The sequence below is a fragment of the Oncorhynchus kisutch genome, linkage group LG1, assembly GCF_002021735.2.
Source record: "Oncorhynchus kisutch isolate 150728-3 linkage group LG1, Okis_V2, whole genome shotgun sequence".
Classification (NCBI taxonomy): Eukaryota; Metazoa; Chordata; class Actinopteri; order Salmoniformes; family Salmonidae; genus Oncorhynchus; species Oncorhynchus kisutch.
In genome coordinates this window covers 42071383-42088086 of record NC_034174.2, presented here as the reverse complement: position 1 = coordinate 42088086, position 16704 = coordinate 42071383, and the positions used below count along the sequence as shown (strand labels likewise).

At 41.8% G+C, this 16704-nt stretch overlaps 1 protein-coding gene across 1 annotated transcript; it reads left to right on the top strand.

Annotated features, from left to right (window-relative positions):
* Nucleotides 1-8561: 8561 nt before the first annotated feature.
* Nucleotides 8562-16399, top strand: LOC109893482 (serine/arginine-rich splicing factor 3-like). The gene is made up of 7 exons (XM_020486716.2): nt 8562-8654; nt 9086-9139; nt 9336-9546; nt 9679-9825; nt 11502-11540; nt 13995-14081; nt 15928-16399. Exons 2-7 carry the CDS (start codon nt 9133-9135, stop codon nt 15953-15955), a joined length of 519 nt encoding a protein of 172 aa, XP_020342305.1. The 5' UTR covers nt 8562-8654; nt 9086-9132; the 3' UTR covers nt 15956-16399.
* Nucleotides 16400-16704: the final 305 nt, after the last annotated feature.

The following is a 16704-nucleotide window of genomic DNA, read 5'->3' as shown; positions in this document are numbered from 1 at the left end:
TGGTCCCATTCTGTGAGCTTGTTTGACCTACCACTTGGCAGCTGAGCCATTGTTGCTCCTAGACATTTCCACTTCACAACATCAGCACTTACAGTTGAACAGGGCAGCTCTAGCAGGGCAGAAATTTGACAAACTGACTTGTTGTAAAGGTGGCATCCTATGACGGTGCCACGTTGAAAGTCACTTCAGTAAGGCCATTCTACTACCAATGTTTGTCTATGAAGATTGTATGGCTGTGTTCCTCGATTTTAAACACCTGTTAGCAATGGGTGCATCTGAAATAGCCAAATCCACTCATTTGAAAGGTTGTCCACATACATTTGTATATATAGTGTATATTTGTGTTGACATTTTAAGGAATTCTTGGTATTATGGTATTCTTGCTGAACTATTCCTTTGTTATCGTCAGCAACAACAGATGTTTAGAAAATAATATAGCCTATGTATTCTTCTCCAGAATTCAATGCCAATATTATAAGAAAGAGTGTGTGTGTGTGTGTGTGTGTGTGTGTGTGTGTGTGTGTGTGTGTGTGTGTGTGTGTGTGTGTGTGTGTGTGTGTGTGTGTGTGTGTGTGTGTGTGTGTGTGTGTGTGTGTGTGTGTGTGTGTGTGAGAGAGAGTGTGTGAGAGTACAGTAACTGTAAGCACGAGGACGGGTTCATGCAAGGATACCAAGTCATCAGGAAGTGAAACAGAACAGAATGTGCTGTACTAATCTGATTGAAAAACACTGTGCCCTGAGTGGTCGGAAGAAAAAAAAATGTTTTATTTCAGCAGGCTAAAAGAGAATACTGTGTCACAGGGGAAGAAGAGAAACAACAATAACAAAACAAAAAAGTTTAACCACAGACACAGTGTGTTGGCCCATAGGTGAGAGAAAAGCTGCCTAGTACACTCAAACATGATCACAGAATGAAAATAAAGCTGAGCAACATCATGCTCTTTGTTTGTCGAAGAGCCATCTGTGATACAGAACCTCATCAGTTTAATTTCCTGTCCTAATCCTTTTTAGCTGTGGACTTTTGGCCTACAAAGGTCAGAGGGGGTGATAGCTGAGGAACATGGAAGTTGTCTGGCTGAACCGTACTGCACTCTAATTCATACATTCCGTTAGATATTGTGTCAGAGCTTAGAACTGTAGGCCAGAGTCAATGTCTAAGCCCTGTTTTTTGAATGAATAGGTCAAGGCCAAGCACAGTGTGGTATAAATAGGGTAGATGGAAGGAGCTGGCTGTAGGAGGAGGATGAGTGAAAATAAGAAAATAGGGAGATTTTATTTGTACTTCTATTTAACTAGGCAAGTCAGTTAAAAACAAATTCTTTTTTTCAATGACAGCCTAGGAACAGTGGGTTAACTGCCTGTTTAGGGGCAGAATGACAGATTTGTACCTTGTCAGCTTAGGGGTTTGAACTTGCAACCTTCCGGTTACTAGTCGAAAGCTCTAACCACAAGGCTACTCTGCCGCCCTGCCATAATATGTTAATTGCATTTGGAAAGTATTCAGACCCCTTGACTTTTTCCACATTTTGTTACGTTACAGAATTACTCTAAAATATAGTTTTTTTAAAAGATGTATCATCAATCTACACACAATACCCCATGACAAAGAAAAAACATTTAACCTTATTTAGTACATAAGAATTCAGACCCTTTGCTATGAGTCTCGAAATTCAGCTCAGGTGGATCCTGTTTCCATAGATCATCCTTGAGATGTTTCTACAACTTTATTGGAGTCCACCTGTGGTAAATTTAATTGATTGGACAGGATTTGGAAAGGCACACACCTGCCTATATAAGGTCCCTCAGTTGACAGTGCACGTCAGAGCAAAAACCAAGCCATGAGGTCGAAGGAATTGTCCGTAGAGCTCCGAGACAGGATTGTGTCGAGGCACAGATCTGGGGAAGGGTACCAAAACATTTCTGCAACATTGAAGGTCCCCAAGAACACAGTGGCCTCCATTATTCTTAAATGGAAGAGGTTTGGAACCACCAACACTCTCCCTGGAGCTGGCCGCCAGGCCAAACTGAGCAATCGGGGAAGCAGGGTCTTGGTCTGGGAGATGCTGTGGGGATGTTTTTCAGTGGCAGGGACTGGGAGATTCATTAGGATGGAGCCAAATGTTTATTTTATTTTAATTTTTATTTAACCTTTATTTAGGGAATGTACAGAGAGATCATTGATGGAAACCTGCTCCAGAGCACTAAGGACCTCAGACTGGGGGCAAAGGTTAACCTTCTAACAGGACAATGACCCTAAGCACGCAGCCAAGACAACGCAGGAGTGGCTTCCGGACAAGTCTCTGAATGTCCTTGAGTGGCCCAGCCAGAGCCCAGACTTGAAACCGATCCAACATCTCTGGAGAGACCTGAAAATAGCTATGCAGCAACGTTCCCCATCCAGAGAGGATCTGCAGAGAAGAATGTGAGAAAGTCCCCAAATACATGTGTGCCAAGCTTGTAGTGACATACCCAAGAAGACTCAAATCAAATCAAATCAAATCAAATTTATTTGTCACATACACATGGTTAGCAGATGTTAATGCGAGTGTAGCGAAATGCTTGTGCTTCTAGTTCCGACAATGCAGTAATAACGAACAAGTAATCTAACTAACAATTCCAAAAAAAACTACTGTCTTATACACAGTGTAAGGGGATAAAGAATATGTACATAAGGATATATGAATGAGTGATGGTACAGAGCAGCATAGGCAAGATACAGTAGATGATATCGAGTACAGTATATACATATGAGATGAGTATGTAAACCAAGTGGCATAGTTAAAGTGGCTAGTGATACATGTATTACATAAGGATGCAGTCGATGATATAGAGTACAGTATCTACGTATGCATATGAGATGAATAATGTAGGGTAAGTAACATTATATAAGGTAGCATTGTTTAAGTGGCTAGTGATATATTTACATCATTTCCCATCAATTCCCATGATTAAAGTGGCTGGAGTAGAGTCAGTGGCATTGACAGTGTGTTGGCAGTAGCCACTCAATGTTAGTGGTGGCTGTTTAACAGTCTGATGGCCTTGAGATAGAAGCTGTTTTTCAGTCTCTCGGTCCCAGCTTTGATGCACCTGTACTGACCTCGCCTTCTGGATGACAGCGGGGTGAACAGGCAGTGGCTCGGGTGGTTGATGTCCTTGATGATCTTTATGGCCTTCCTGTAGCATCGGGTGGTGTAGGTGTCCTGGAGGGCAGGTAGTTTGCCCCCGGTGATGCGTTGTGCAGACCTCACTACCCTCTGGAGAGCCTTACGGTTGAGGGCGGTGCAGTTGCCATACCAGGCGGTGATACAGCCCGCCAGGATGCTCTCGATTGTGCATCTGTAGAAGTTTGTGAGTGCTTTTGGTGACAAGCCGAATTTCTTCAGCCTCCTGAGGTTGAAGAGGCGCTGCTGCGCCTTCTTCACGATGCTGTCTGTGTGAGTGGACCAATTCAGTTTGTCTGTGATGTGTATGCCGAGGAACTTAAAACTTGCTACCCTCTCCACTACTGTTCCATCGATGTGGATGGGGGGGTGTTCCCTCTGCTGTTTCCTGAAGTCCACAAGGATGTAATCACTGGCAAAGGTGCTTCAACAAAGTACTGGGTAAAAGGTCTGAATACTTGTGTCAACGTGATATTTCCATTTTTTTTATTTGCAATACATTTGCAAAAATGTTTTTGCTTTGTCATTATGGGGTATTGAGTGTAAATTGATGAGGATTTTTTTTTAACATCCATTTTAGAATAAGGCTGTAACGTAACAAAATGTGGAAAAAGTCAAGGGGTCTGAATACTTTCCAAAAGCACTGTAGATATTGATTTTAGAACCTACCTATCCACCACTGGTTAGCACTTCATGCTACACTGTAAAAATGAAGTGTTTTGTAACACTAAAACTAGTGGCAACTGAGCTGCAAACCTTAAAGGAGATGAAAACTTAACTTTGCTAGAGTATTGAAACACATGGTTGTGAGGGCATTGTGACAGATTTGAGGTGTACTGAAACATTCATCCTGAGGTGTTCTGAAACATGTCATGGTGTGTTGTAACATCACATAAGAGTTGTGCAACACCTTGCCAGAAGCTGGGAACCCTGACCCAGAAAAGGTTGAAAACACTGGTGTTTGGATTCCTGTGTAGTGCAGAATTAGATCCCTTCTCTTTTGGTGTTGTTTCCCCCACTCTAAAGCTTGAAAACACTGATGGTGTTTCGAATTCCGTCTAGTGTATAATTAAATCCCTTCTTCTGGAGTTTTCAAATACTGTAAATGAGAGTATCTCATCTTATTGTGTATTCCCTGCTCTTATAAACTCCTCATCAGTAATTCCAAATGGTCATATGGACAGCATTATGTTCAAACAAAGGATCCAATAATTTTGTTGTTGTGAAAATACAAATTACTACGTTTGTCCAAGATAATAATTAATGAGTACAAAATTACTTTTTCAAATGCTTTATCTTTTATTATCAAATCATCAAATGACAAAACAGTAAAAGGTCTTAAACATTTTTAGATTGATAAAGACAGTTCAAAGATCTGTAAGGCATTTATCATATTCTTTAAGATCAACAGAAATGTGGCATTATATTTCACGTTCATGGAAAAAATGCAGGCAATGACTAATGTTAGAAGTAGCACTCATATAAAACTCGTAAAAAAAACTTCAGCCCAGGGCTCAATACGACCCACCAGTCATCCATTGTGCTAATGACCTGACCTGAGTCTTTATATTCTGATAGTACACAGCATGGAAGATTGCTTAGATCTATTGAATAACAGACAGAACAGTTGCGCCGTGACTGGGAGACCCATGGGGCGGCGCACAATTTGGCCCAGCATTGTCCGGGTTAGGGCAGGGTTTGGCCTGCAGGGATGTCCTTGTCCCATCGCGCACTAGCGACTCCTGTGGCGGGCCAGGCACAGTGCATGCTAACACGGTCGCCAGGTGTACAGTGTTTCCTCCGACACATTGGTGCGGCTGGCTTCCGGGTTAAGTGGGCATTGTGTCAAGAAGCAGTGCGGCTTGGTTGGGTTGTGTTTCGGAGGACGCACGGCTCTCGACCCTCGCCTCTCCTGAGTCCGTACAGGAGTTGCAGCGATGAGACAAGACTGTAACTACCAATTGGATACCACAAAATTGGGGAGAAGAAGGGGTTTCAAAAATAAACAATAAAGCCTACTTATCTCAAGTCTGAATCGGGCCCAATGTGATCAGTGTAACAAGGGTGGTTCTGCACAATGGTTTACTCCTGAAGACGGGCAGTGTTTTGACAAGCAACAGACCTGGGATCACATCCACCTTCTCACATGAATACCAGTTACCTTATACATGTTGCCTCTGCTATAATTTACATAGCCCTAAACATTTTGATTGTACATTATTTATAATCTCACAAAGTTGCCTGGCAACAGCAGGTCTATAATTAGTGCCAAAGTCTCCCATAGGAAAAGTATTAATTTCCCAGTGTCTTCTTTAATGTTACCAGAAAATTGAATTTATATTTATAATAAATATTTATGCTGTAAACCCTTCGCAATTTAGAAACATTTGATTAAATGAGAGACACAGTCTGCCAAAACATTTTGTGTTTGGATGCTACCTTTTACATGCACTGAAACACAAAAACACTATTCAGATTGAAGAACCACTTTGGGTGGCTCAGAAAACTTCCATTCTGTTTTGAAATAAATTCAGTGTATTATAACACTTACATTGCTTTTACATTCAAACACACTTCAAACACCAGATCTCAGCTTAGGTGCACTACTTTTCATGGTTTAACTACACAGTGATGGTGTTTTGAGTCTTTCTATTTTAACAGTGTAGGTCTACCAGGGTGTTTCAAGTTTCAAGTTTTTATTGTCACATGCACAAGTACAATGCCTTTCTTGCTTGCTCTTTCCCAACAATGCAGTAATCAATATCAGTGGTACTATAAAAAATACATCCAAAGTCAAGTAGAACAAAAACACACAAGAAAAAAAAAGTGCCAATACCATATTTATAATGGGCAGGGATACTGGAGTGGTAGGTTTAGATATGTATAGGGGTAAGCTGACTAAGCATTAGGATACTCTATATGATAAACAGAGTAGCAGCAGAGTATATGATGATTGTATGTGAGTGTGTGTGCATGTGTGTAGAGTCAGTATGAATGTGTGTGCGTGTTATGTGTGTGTGAGCAAATTAAGTGTGTGTGTGTGAGTGTGTTGGAGTGTCAGTACGAGTGAGTCTAATTGAGTGTGTAGCGTGTGCATAGAGACAGTGCACATTTTTTTTTACAGTCTTATGGCTTGGGTATACAAGCTGTTCAAGAACATGTTGGTGTCAGACTTCGCGCTCCGGTTCCGCTTGCCATGCAGAAACAGAGAGAACAGTCAATGGCTTGGGTGGCTAGAGTCTTCAACAATTTTCTGGGCCTGATATAGAGGCCCTGGATGGCAGGGAGCTTGGCCCAAGTGATGTACTGGGCTGTCTGCACCACCCCCTGTAGCGCCATGCAATTGAGGGCAATGCAGTTGCCATACCAAGCAGTGATGCAGCCAGTCAAAATGCTCTCAATGGTGCAGATGTAGAACTCTTTTCAACCTCTTGTGGGGAAGATGTTGCGCCTTCTTCACGAATGTTTGCATGTGTGTGGACCATTTTATGTCCTTATAGTGATTTGGACACCGAGGAACATAAAGCGCTTGATCCACTCCTCTGCAGCCCTGTCGATGGACAGTGGTCCACAATCAGCTCCTTGGTCTGAGGGAGAGGTTGTTGTCCACAGTCCACCACAGCGCCAGGTCACTGACATCCTCCCTGTAGGCGGTGCCATCGTCACCGGTGATCAGGCCTACCACAGTTGCGTTGTCAGCAAACTTGAAGATGGTGTTGGAGTCGTGCGTGGCCACGCAGTCGTGGGTGAACAGAGAGTGCAGGAGGGGAGTAAGCACATACCCCTGTGGGGCCCCCGTGTTGAGGGTCAGCATGGCAGAGATGATGCTGCCTACCCTCACCACCTGGGGTTCGCCCGTCAGGAAGTCCAGGATCCAGTTGCAGAGGGAGGTGTTCAGTCCAGGGTCCCAAGCTTGTTGATGTGTTGAACACTGAGCTGTCAATGAACAGCATTCTCAAATAAGTATTCCTCTTATCTAGGTGGGTGAGGGCAGAGTAGTGTGCATTTGAGATTGTGTCGTCTATGGATCTGTTGGGGTGGTATGCAAATTGTAATGGGTCTAGCGTGTCTGGGATGATGGAGTTGATGTGTGCCATAACCCGCCTTTCAATGCAAATCTAATCAAATTCATTTTTATTGGTCACATACACATATTTAGCAGATGTTACTGTGGGTTTAGCGAAATGCTTGTAAAAGTTGCTTAGGAGTTAGAAGCAGAGCTGCCATATCTGTCGGCTCCATCTTACTTGATGATTACAGATGTGAGTGCTACAGGGCAGTAGTCATTGTGGCAGGTGGCCTTAGGAAGGATGGTGGTCATCTTGAAACATGTGGGGATTACAGACTGGGACAAGGAGAGGATTCAAATGACCGTGAATATGCCTGCCAGCTGTTCTGCACCTGCTCTGAGAATGCCCCCTGGAATTCCGTCCAGCCCGCAGCGTTACGAGTGTTGACCTGATTAAAAACCTTAGTCACGTCGGCCTCAGAGAGCAAGATCACGCAGTCCCCTGGGTCAGCGGGGTCGCTCATGCACGGCTAGGTGTTGTTTTTGTCAAAACGCACATAAAATGCATTGAGTTCGTCTGGTAGAGAGGCATTGTTGGGCAGATCATGGCTGGGTCTTCCTTAGTAATCTATAATGGACTGTAGCCCCTGCCACAATCAGCAGGCGTCAGAGCCCGCTTAATAGGATTCCACCTTGTTCCTATATTGTCCCTTTACTTGTTTGATGGCTCTGCAGACGTCGTAGCAGGACTTCTTGTTCGTGTCCTCAGCTGTTACTTCAGGGTTGGCTACGATAACCCTGTGAGTGGTAGCCCTGTCCTTTAGTTTAGCGCTTATCCTCAATTTTAATCCAGGGCTTTTTGATTGGGGAAGCAGCGAATCTTCACTGTGGGGATAATGTCTGCAATGTATTTGGTAATGAAGCCGGTGACACGGAGGTGGTCAGCGATGTTCTATCTAATACCACACCCCCTTGGGCCTTATTGATTATAGACTTGGTGGTTTGAGTCATGAATGCTGATTGCCTGGCAACGTTGGTAAACAATTTATTATAGCAATAAGGCACCTCGGGGGTTTGTGATATATGGACAATATACCATGGCTAAGGGTGGTGTCCAGGCACTCCGCGTTGCGTGGTACATAAGAACAGCCCTTAGCTGTGATACAGTATATTGGCCATATAACACACCTCCTCTTGCCGTTTTGCTTAATTATACACCATGCTGAATAAACGATATATTACGTACCATGCAATGTATTCTTAAGAAGAACCATTGTATAAATAAATACATGTTATTTAGGTATCTGGTCTCGACACAGCTCTTTTTTTTAAAGAAAAACACACTTGGTCAGGTAGTCATAATTCTCCACTCCAGTAGACGGCGATAGGCCACTGGTAAAGCACTTACTGACCTCGAGCTGTCGAGATTATTTATTTCATTTCAACGCCATTTTCCAACACGGTGTGGAGACTACTGCTCGCAGGTAAGAATCGTCTGAGCGTGTTGGGAGACTTTGGCGCAGATATAACGAGTACAATTGTGATTAATGGATGTGGGAATGAAAACCGTTTACGATTTAAAAACATCATGCACTGTAAAATTGTTTTGCTTTAGTCGAATAGTTCGATTGAACCGTCAACAAAAGCCAGCATCTTGCTAAGCTAACCGCAATGCTCATCCACGGCTAATATTAGCTAATGGAAGCTAACAATGAGCAGCACTGCCAGATTAATACAATACATGTTTTTCCTGTCTAATTTATCCATGCACTTACTTAAAGCTGTAACTAACTAGCGATCTTATTAAGTTACATTTAAACAACACGTTGTTGGTAGCTAGCTAAGCACGTTAACTTGCTAGCTAACAATATAGTTAACTAATCAATGCTAATCAAGTCTCCCTCCTTTCTTCCAGATTGATATTTTTTGTCAACCCTTCAACGGAAACAAGTATCCTTCGAGATGGGAGGTAATTACCTAACGTGATATGCACCCAACGCCTTTTTCGGTCTTGTTTCTTATATGTAATAAAAATTTAAAAAACGATTAGTTTGGTTAGGGGCCACTTAACACAGCGTTGTCACAAATTACGTCGATGGGAGTGATGTGAATGACTGGATGTAGTACTTGTGGTATCTTATTTTCCTCTTTCCTTTCACTCTTAGAACCTGCTCATCTCAGAGATTGTCCTCTTGATTGTAAGGTATATGTTGGGAACTTGGGCAACAGTGGAAACAAGACTGAGTTGGAGAGGGCGTTTGGGTACTATGGCCCCCTGCGTAGTGTGTGGGTGGCGAGGAACCCCCCAGGCTTTGCCTTTGTCGAGTTTGAGGACCCCAGAGATGCAACTGATGCTGTGAGAGAATTGGATGGGAGGTAAGCCACTACTTAAATACTTTATTGTCCACCAAGAATGGGAAATTCAGTTCATTACTTGAGCAAAACAGTGAGTCATATGCTGTATTCCAGTCTAACTAGTATGCTTCTGCAATTACTTTATGTGAACAGGACTCTGTCTGGCTGCAGAGTGAGAGTTGAGTTGTCCAATGGTGAGAAACGCTCGAGGAGCCGCGGACCTCCACCCTCCTGGAGCCGTCGCCCTGGACGTGATGACTACAGCAGCAGGCGCCGTGGTAGCCCGCCTGTCAGACGCCGGTATGATACATCACCTTTCACCTAGTTTTATTATCACTTATCTTTAACATGTAGGCCAACAAGTGTTTATAACCTACCTACCTTGCCAGTTAACCCCACACCCTCCCTTCCATCCCTTCCAACTGTATCATATGTCCTATCATTTCAATTTAGTGGGCTGGATTTGGCAGGTAGACACAAACACCTGCACTGTCTGTAGGTTGGTTAGTGCTGTGATACATTATAACATTTTTACTATGGACACAATCAGAGCTGGGAAAGGATCATTTACTCATCTGAGGGATTGGGTCCCTTTTTCAGGTCAAAATTTAGGTGATTTCAAAAGGTTTAATTCAGGCATCATTTGTTGATCTGGGCAATACATTTAAGGTAAATTCTTTAAGATAAACATTTATCACCCATCAAATTTCGGAAGAAGGGGGCACTTGTTTGATCATTTAATTGCTATCTGGATGTCAGTTTTGTTTCATTTTCTCAGTTTCGTTTTTTGCCTTCGATCTATATTAATAAAAATGAACCCCGTTGCAGAGTCATCACCATGCCTCTTCTCACCACCCTCTGAGACAGTCAGTCAACTAGTCCTCTTACAGCATCATGTGACCACTGACCAGCGCCAGCACTGTGCCCCACCCAATCAGCTTCGCTGGTGCCGTGTCACATGACCAAGGCATGGCCAGTCGTCATGTTCCGCTCCAGCCTATTGGTTCCTGAGCATGCAGCTCTCAGCTTCCTCCTCCTCCAACATTAACCCAATCGTCAGCGTCGCAGCCCACCTCACAATTCTGACCAGTCAGCGATTTAACTACTTTCCCCAATTATCAACACAACTACCTACAAGCAGCACAGCAGGCCCTGGCTAACCACACAAAGACAGGGAAAATCTACAACTACTGTACCCCCTCCAGCCAACCAACTCCATAACTCCAACATTTGCAACATGTGGCAAATCCTCTCTGCAAATTCTACCTCCCTCGCCATCAGTCTGACTTCCTTGCGTCATTTCTATCTTGTGTCCAAACCCCCAAAAAATAGTAAGTTGCTTTTCTCCTGCTTTTTGTAGTGTCATGCTTACCACAGGTTTGGTTTAACAGCTGCTTGACAATATGCAATTGGCAGTCATAGAAAGTGTGGCTTGAATTTAGTTTCAAACAACTTGTGAGTACAATTATTATCATTTAGAATCTCCCTCATAGATTACAAATAAAGCTTTTGTTCTGAAACTCAAAAGTTGTGAGGTCTTGGAGCTGCCCTGGTTAGCATTAACTGTGTATTACCATTTATGAGGACCAATATAGGTAGTGATTTAAGAAATGTGCCCTTTGTTTGTACAACAAACAGTACAGGTATGTAGCTTTTAAGTCTGCATACTTGTATTTTATAGCTTCTAATTCATTGTCTCACTTTGTTTATATGCTTGTGTTCATTTAAACTTCCCCGGTCTCCTGAGTTTATAAGAGGTCTCATTTTGACCTCAGTTGGTTGTCCAGGCATTCTGTCCTCTAGCAGGGGTGCAGAGGATCCCCTGATCTGTTCCGTCTGCAGAAAGAGGAAGGCTGTGTGTGGTATTGTGTAATGATTGCAATGATGCTTCTTCGGGAATAAGGAATGTCATGTTTGACAGGTGTTATTGATGCAATAATACCCTGTATTAAAACGTTTTTTCCTTCTCCGTCCAGCTCTCCTAGGAGGAGGAGCTTCAGCCGCAGTCGCAGCAGGTGAGCGTAAATGCCTCTACTACATTCTCCATACCTTAACCTGTCTGGGATATGTGGGATGGTAGCGTCCAACCTCGCCAACAGCCAGTGAAAGTGCAGGGCGCCAAATTCAATGACAAAAATCTCATAATTAAAATTCCTCAAGCATACAAGTATTTTACACCATTTAAAGATACATTCTCATTAATCCAGCCACAGTGTCTGATTTCAAAAAGGCTTTACAGTGAAAGCACCACAAATGATTGTTAGGTCACCACCAACTCACAGAAAAACACACAATTTTTCCAGTCACAAATAGAGAGAATTAATCACTAACCTTTGATCTTCATCAGATGACACTCATAGGACTTCATGTTACACAATACATGTATGTTTTGTGCATATATATATATATAAAAAAATATCATTTTGTTCAGTATTTCTAAAACATGCGGTGATTTTGCAGAGAGCCACATCAATTTACAGAAATATTCATCATAAATGTTGATGAAAATACAAGTGTTACACGTGGAATTAGAGATCTAGTTCTCCTTAATGCAACTGCTGTGTCAGATTTTTTAAAAACAATGGAAAAAGCAAACCATGCAATAATCTGAGTACAGCGTTCAGACAACAAAGCAGCCAAAAAGATATCCGCCATATTGTGTAGTCAACATTAGTCAGAAATAGCATTATCAATATTCACTTACCTTTGATGATCTTCATCAGAATGCACTTCCAGGAATCCCAGTTCCACAATAAATGTTTGATAAAGCATATCATTTATGTCCAAATAGCTTCTTTTGTTAGGGTGTTTGGTAAACAAATCCAAACGCACGTGCAGGTCCAGCCGAACGTCGGACGAAAAGTTTAAAAAGTTCCGTTACAGCCCGTAGAAACTTGTCAAACTAAGTATTGAATCAATCTTTAGGATGTTTTTATCATAAATCTTCAATAATGTCCCAACCGGAGAATTCCTATGTCTGTAGAAAAGCAATGGAACGAGAGCTAACTCTCTCGTGAACGCGCGTCATGATCCTGTGGCACTCTGCCAGTCACCTGGCCAATCCCCTCATTCGCCCCCACCTCACAGTAGAAGCCTCAAACAAAGTTCTAAAGACTGTTGACATCTAGTGGAAGCCTTGGGAAGTGCAATATGACCCCATTTACACTGTATATTGGAATGGCAAAGAGCTGAATAACTACAAGCCTCAGATTTCCCACTTCCTGGTTGGATTTTTCTCAGGTTTTCACCTTCCATATGAGTTCTGTTATACTCAGACATAATTCAAACAATTTTAGAAATGTCAGTTTTCTATCCAATACTACTAATAATATGCATATTAGCATCTGGGACAGAGTAGCAGGCAGTTTACTCTGGGCACCTTATTCATCCAAGCTACTCGATAGATTTGTGGTAGCTATCTAACTAGTAGGGATGTAAAGATTCACCAATCTGCATCAGTCCCTGATTTTAAAATACAAGTTCATATTATTCTTTCCACCTTCCGAAAATACCTCATCTTTTGTGACTGACCACTAACGCATCCTCTCCTTTAGTGGCAAACTGCATGTAACTGTTGCCCGTCATTGATCTACAAGTCATTTTGCATGCCGAACAACCCCAGGCAATATCAGTAGCCTAGTCAAACTGCACTGTGCCCAGCTTTACGTGCTGACCAACATGAGTTAGTCGGCCTGTTCCTGATCGTGCACATCTGCTCGGCACCTTCAGCATTCAAATGCTAAAATGGCTTGCGTGATATTAGGCTTTATTAGTTGAGTGAGAACCTGTGCAATTTGCTAGATTGTTGTCTCTGCAAATGTTAAATGGTGTTTTACTGGGATAAACACTTATCTGGCTATACCTGCTGAACAGGGCTTACTATAGATTTGATTTTTTTTTGTTAAAGTTCACCATTAGCAATAGTTTGGGTTAAAAACATTTGTACATCTTAACGTTAAGTTCCCTATTTGGTTCTGGGCTGGGCGTTTTGGTGTACAAAGCGCTTTGAGTGTTGTAGGGTCCCGTGTCTTATAGTGCAAGAAAGCCCCATCTCTCCACTCCTGCTATACCAGCATGGCTGAACTGAAGTGTCAGGTTTCAGATGCTACATTTGCTGAGTGACCTGTCACATTTCTGAGCCTATCTAGACCAAGGAATTATTTCCTGTCTAATAGTGTTGCACAGTATACCGGTTATATCACGGACCCAAAACAACATGGTACTTATGATACCAACTTTTTAGAATACCATAGTACTGTTTCATATGTTACTCCAAAAATGTTCGCCCTCCCAATCTGAAGTACCCACTGCCGCCTGTTATAAAATGTTTATACATGGCTCTGACGTGGTCAATACTAATCGATGCTCTATAGTTTAAAGTGACCACTGTTCAAATGTACAATTTCTGACCGTGTGAATACATGCGAGTACATCGGGAAACGCACTCTAATTGACTTGTTCTTCTCTAGGTCTCCGTCACGAGACAGAAGGAGAGATAGGTCTATCTCCAGAGACAGGAACCATAAACCTTCAAGATCCTTCTCAAGGTCCCGGAGGTAAGTGTGCGTTCATGACGTTAAATGGCGTCTGTTTCTTGTCTTTGTTTATCCACGGGCGTCTTCCTATAAGGATAGGTGCAGTGGGGTTATTGACACCCTTGATGAGTTGGTTAACACATTAGAAGGAATCTTAGACCGTTCCTACATACAGAGTCCTTCCAGCGCCTTTGTCTGCTCTTATGGGCTTCAGTCTGCAGGTTTTCAATGGGTTTCAAGTCTGGAGACTGAGATGGCCATTCAAGAGCATCATGAACTTTACCCAGTACCGGGACATATTAGCCAAAAACCCAATGTGTTTGAATAAAATGATCTATATGCACTGAGCTTGGCCACGCGGTGTACAAAAATAATAAAATAACAGTGAGTACCAGTGACTGGCGAACATCACAGGCACTCAAAACAGGTAGCACAGTGTTGTACGGGCTGAAGCTGCAACATAATTAGAGCACGTTCGTTTCTTGTTTCTGACTGAAAAGTGCTGTTACCCAAATAGCTAATTTGTCTAGGAAAAATATTCCTTGCTGTCTTTACATGAAACATGTATGCATTGCATGCACGTCACCAATAGGGCCTCGACTATAGCACATCATCACATCAATAAATTAGTTATAACAAAGTCCGAACACCGCAACAGCAAAATGGATGCGGAGGACGCGGGGGGAAACTAGGAACGCAAATGTTTACTGGTTGCTCAGGAGGGAAAGAGGAAGTTGAGGTATGAAAGACATTTGACTTAATTGTAGAAACTACCGGAAATCAAGAAAAATTAGGGTGTAGGAGCAAGTGCTGCGTTTGTATTGTTTGTATTGTAACAAGTGCTGTTAGATTAATCTATTTCCAAAGACCATTTGGAACCATGTAAGCAACATTAAGTAAATTATAAATGTTCCAGTCTGTTCGAACAAGAAAATTCAATTAAAAATATATATTTTAAAGCCTTTATTACAGCAGCGACTATAAACAGTTGCATGAATTGCGGTTTATTTATTGTTTAGGCTAATTATCCAAAGATCCCTTTTTATTTCATTTTAAAGCAAATGCTTGATAGCATACGAGCCATTCATGCTTTGAAATGTGATGAAATTAACGAATAAATGATTACTATGAAATATAGGCCTATGTAAGTTACGGTATTAAGACTAAACAGGACGTGCTCTTAGACCTAACACGATGGTGGTTATACAGGGCCACAATTATAAGAAGCCTGCTAACAGGTAGGCTATTGATTATGGACCTAATTAAGTTGGTATCTTCTGTAATCAGTTTTTAGACAATTAAGGCAAGGGCTGTTTCCTCGTCTTTTTACTCCGCTGCTGCCTCCGCCACATTGTTGGGTGGCAGGTAGCCTAGTGGTTAGCGCATTGGACTTGTAACCGAAAGGTATAAAAAAAATATAAAAAAATCTGTCGTTCTGCCCCTGAACAAGGCACTGTTCCTAGGCCGTCATTGAAAATAAGAATTTGTTCTTAACTGACTTTCCTAGGTAAATAAAGGTAAAGTAAAAAATTGTTCAACACCAATATGCTGGTTAACCTCGCTGTTATGCACATAGCAACAAAAAAATCTATTTGACTGCTCGCCTACAGAAATCTCGGTCGACCAACAGTTTTTGACCAAACAATCGCGAAGCCGACTAAATTGGGTCAGCCCTAGTTTGCACAATACTGGACGTCGCTCTGGATAAGAGCATCTTCTAAATGTAAAATGTCTTTACGCAGTCATTTTTGCTCGTCTTTATCAAGGGTGTCAATAATTTCGGACCCCACTGTATTTGTAGGGCTGTGGACATTGGATTGTAGTGCAAGTAATTATTGTTTCTGACAGATCCTTGTTTTTCCCCCAGCCGCTCTAGGACCACGGAGAGAAAGTGAGTGACAGTCTGAAGTCCAACCCTGAGGATGTCTCTTGTATTGAATCAGGTTTTGGATGAGTGCGTTTCATTTTTAAATAATCTTTTAGATTTGTTTTTTCTTTCTTCCTTTTTATGAAGTGAAACGGCCGTGTCTATCCATCTTTGAAACAATTCCGTCTTTGCAAACTGTATCATTCACAAATTACTGTCTTTATTTTACCAAATGTGTCCTGTTTTAATTTGTTTAAATTTACATGACGCATTGTCAAATGAGTTAAAGGATTGATTTAGAAAATGTTTTCAGTCCACTTGGCAATTATTTCCCCCATAAATTCTGAAGTAGAATTCATACAGGAAGTAGCTGTCACACTGCATGTTGAGTAGAATGTGGTAACTCAACTACTTTGTATTTGTTTCTGTTAAACTGTTTGAAGTGATTGAATTAAACATTTGGTAACAGGTTTCCCTGGGTATAACTTTTTGGATTATTTTGAGTTATGTTTAATTTACTTTTGATTGTGGCTGAATGCTAGATTCTTGGATGGGAGATGGAGGGATTGATGTGTAAATCAAAGCTTAGTCATTAAATTGTTCTTAAGATGGAAATTTGTGACTCGGGTTGAAAATCTGAGTCAGAGTTTGAATGATTTGGGTAGCTCCGTCTGCATTGCAAATGTATGTCTTTTCAATTTATTCTAAGTTGAATAACTTGCAATCCCTTAAGTCATAGTGAAATAGGGCTGGGAAACAATGACCACTGCTAATTCA